The 1583-nt window shown below is 45.9% G+C and overlaps 1 protein-coding gene across 1 annotated transcript in view; it reads right to left on the bottom strand.

Moving 5' to 3' along the window:
• LOC101853857 (putative amine oxidase [copper-containing]) overlaps window positions 1-1583 on the bottom strand; it is a gene marked incomplete in the record, with an annotated part of 44208 nt that overhangs the window by 6397 nt on the left and 36228 nt on the right. Inside the window, 1 exon segment of the mRNA XM_005099944.3 lies at window positions 1344-1525. Within this exon segment, the coding sequence (XP_005100001.2) occupies window positions 1344-1525 (182 nt within the window).

Here is a 1583-nt window from a genome sequence, read left to right as displayed (position 1 = left end):
AGGAGGGGTGATATGGACAATAGATGTTTGATAGGGAAAAAAGAGCAAACCACACCAAAGCCACCCCATCAACCACCCACAAACGTTTTTGTTTAATAGCTTCTCTACATTATATAGCCTGTTTAACTGCACATATACACGCTCTACAGCCTGTTTAATTGCACATATCCATTTTCCACTGTCTGTTTAACTGCATACATCCACGCTCTACAGCCTGTTTAACTGCACAAATCCACGCTCTACAGCCTGTTTAACTGCACACATCCACGCTCTACAGCCTGTTTAACTGCACATATCCACGCTCTACAGCCTCTTTAACTGCACATATCCACGCTCTACAGCCTGTTTAACTGCACATATACACGTTCTGCAGTATGTTCAACTGCACACATCCACTTTCCACTGCCTGTTTAAAAGCACATATCCTCGTTCTACAGCTTGTTTAACTGCACATTTCTACGGTCTAACTGTTTAACTGCATAATAATATCTACGCTAAACAGCATGCTCTTTGCTCTTTACAACTATTTTTACCCCAGAAAAGAACTCCCGAGGGCACTCCAAAAAATTCTCAGCTACTTCCCGCGAAGCATGAGGTGCAGTTGCGGATTTTCAGGTTTTCATACACTAATGAAGTGATAAGATAGTTCGCTGGTCAATCCCAAACACATGGGATACAAGACAAAGGTCAATCTCAGACACATGGGGTACAAAGGTCAAGGTCAGTTCAGACACATGGCGTACAGAGGTCAAAGTCAATCACAGACACACGGAGTACAAAGGCCAATCTCAGACATATCATGCACAAAAGTCAAAGTCAGTCTCAGACACATAGGTACAAAGGTCAAGGCCTATCTCAGACACATGAGGTACAAAGGTCAAGGTCAATCTCGGACACATGAGGTGCAAAAACAAAATCAACCTCAGACACACGAGGTAAAAAGGTCAATCCTAGACACATAAAGTACAAAGGATAACCTCAGACATATCGTGCACAAAGGTTAAAGTCACTCTCAGACACATAAGGTACAGAGGTCAATGTCAATCTCAGACACACGGGGTAAAAAGGTAAAGGTCAGTTTCAGACACATGGTGGTCAAAGGTTAAAGTCAGTCTCAGATACACGGGGTATAAAGACAATGGTCGGTCCCAGACACATGGGACACACAGGTCAAGGTCTATCTCAGACACACGGGTTACAAAGACAATGTACAAAGGTCAACGGTCAATCTGATACACGCAGGGTACAAAGGTCAAGGTGAGTCTCAGACACATGAGGTACAAAGAAAAGGTCACTCTCAGACACACTCAGGTTACAAAGGTCAAAGGTCAATCTGGACTGACCGTCCTCATGTCCACGGCCTCTGGTACGATGTCCAGGGTCTCATAACGGTTGCTGGTGCCCATGATGTCCAGGTCGGCCTTGAAGTGGAAGATGTGGTGGTGGATGTTCCCGAGGAGCTTGTCCTCGATCTCAAAGCCGTAGGGGTCCTCCAGGGAGGTGTAGAAGGATGGGAGTATGTAGCCTGGGGATGGGGTGGGAGTGGGTGGAGGAGATTTGGAAGGGGGGTGGAGGGGGAGGAG

This window comes from Aplysia californica, unplaced genomic scaffold, assembly GCF_000002075.1.
Source record: "Aplysia californica isolate F4 #8 unplaced genomic scaffold, AplCal3.0 scaffold00230, whole genome shotgun sequence".
In the NCBI taxonomy this organism is placed as follows: domain Eukaryota; kingdom Metazoa; phylum Mollusca; class Gastropoda; order Aplysiida; family Aplysiidae; genus Aplysia; species Aplysia californica.
Note: the sequence above shows the minus strand (reverse complement) of the source record. Positions and strands in the feature narration are given on the sequence as shown.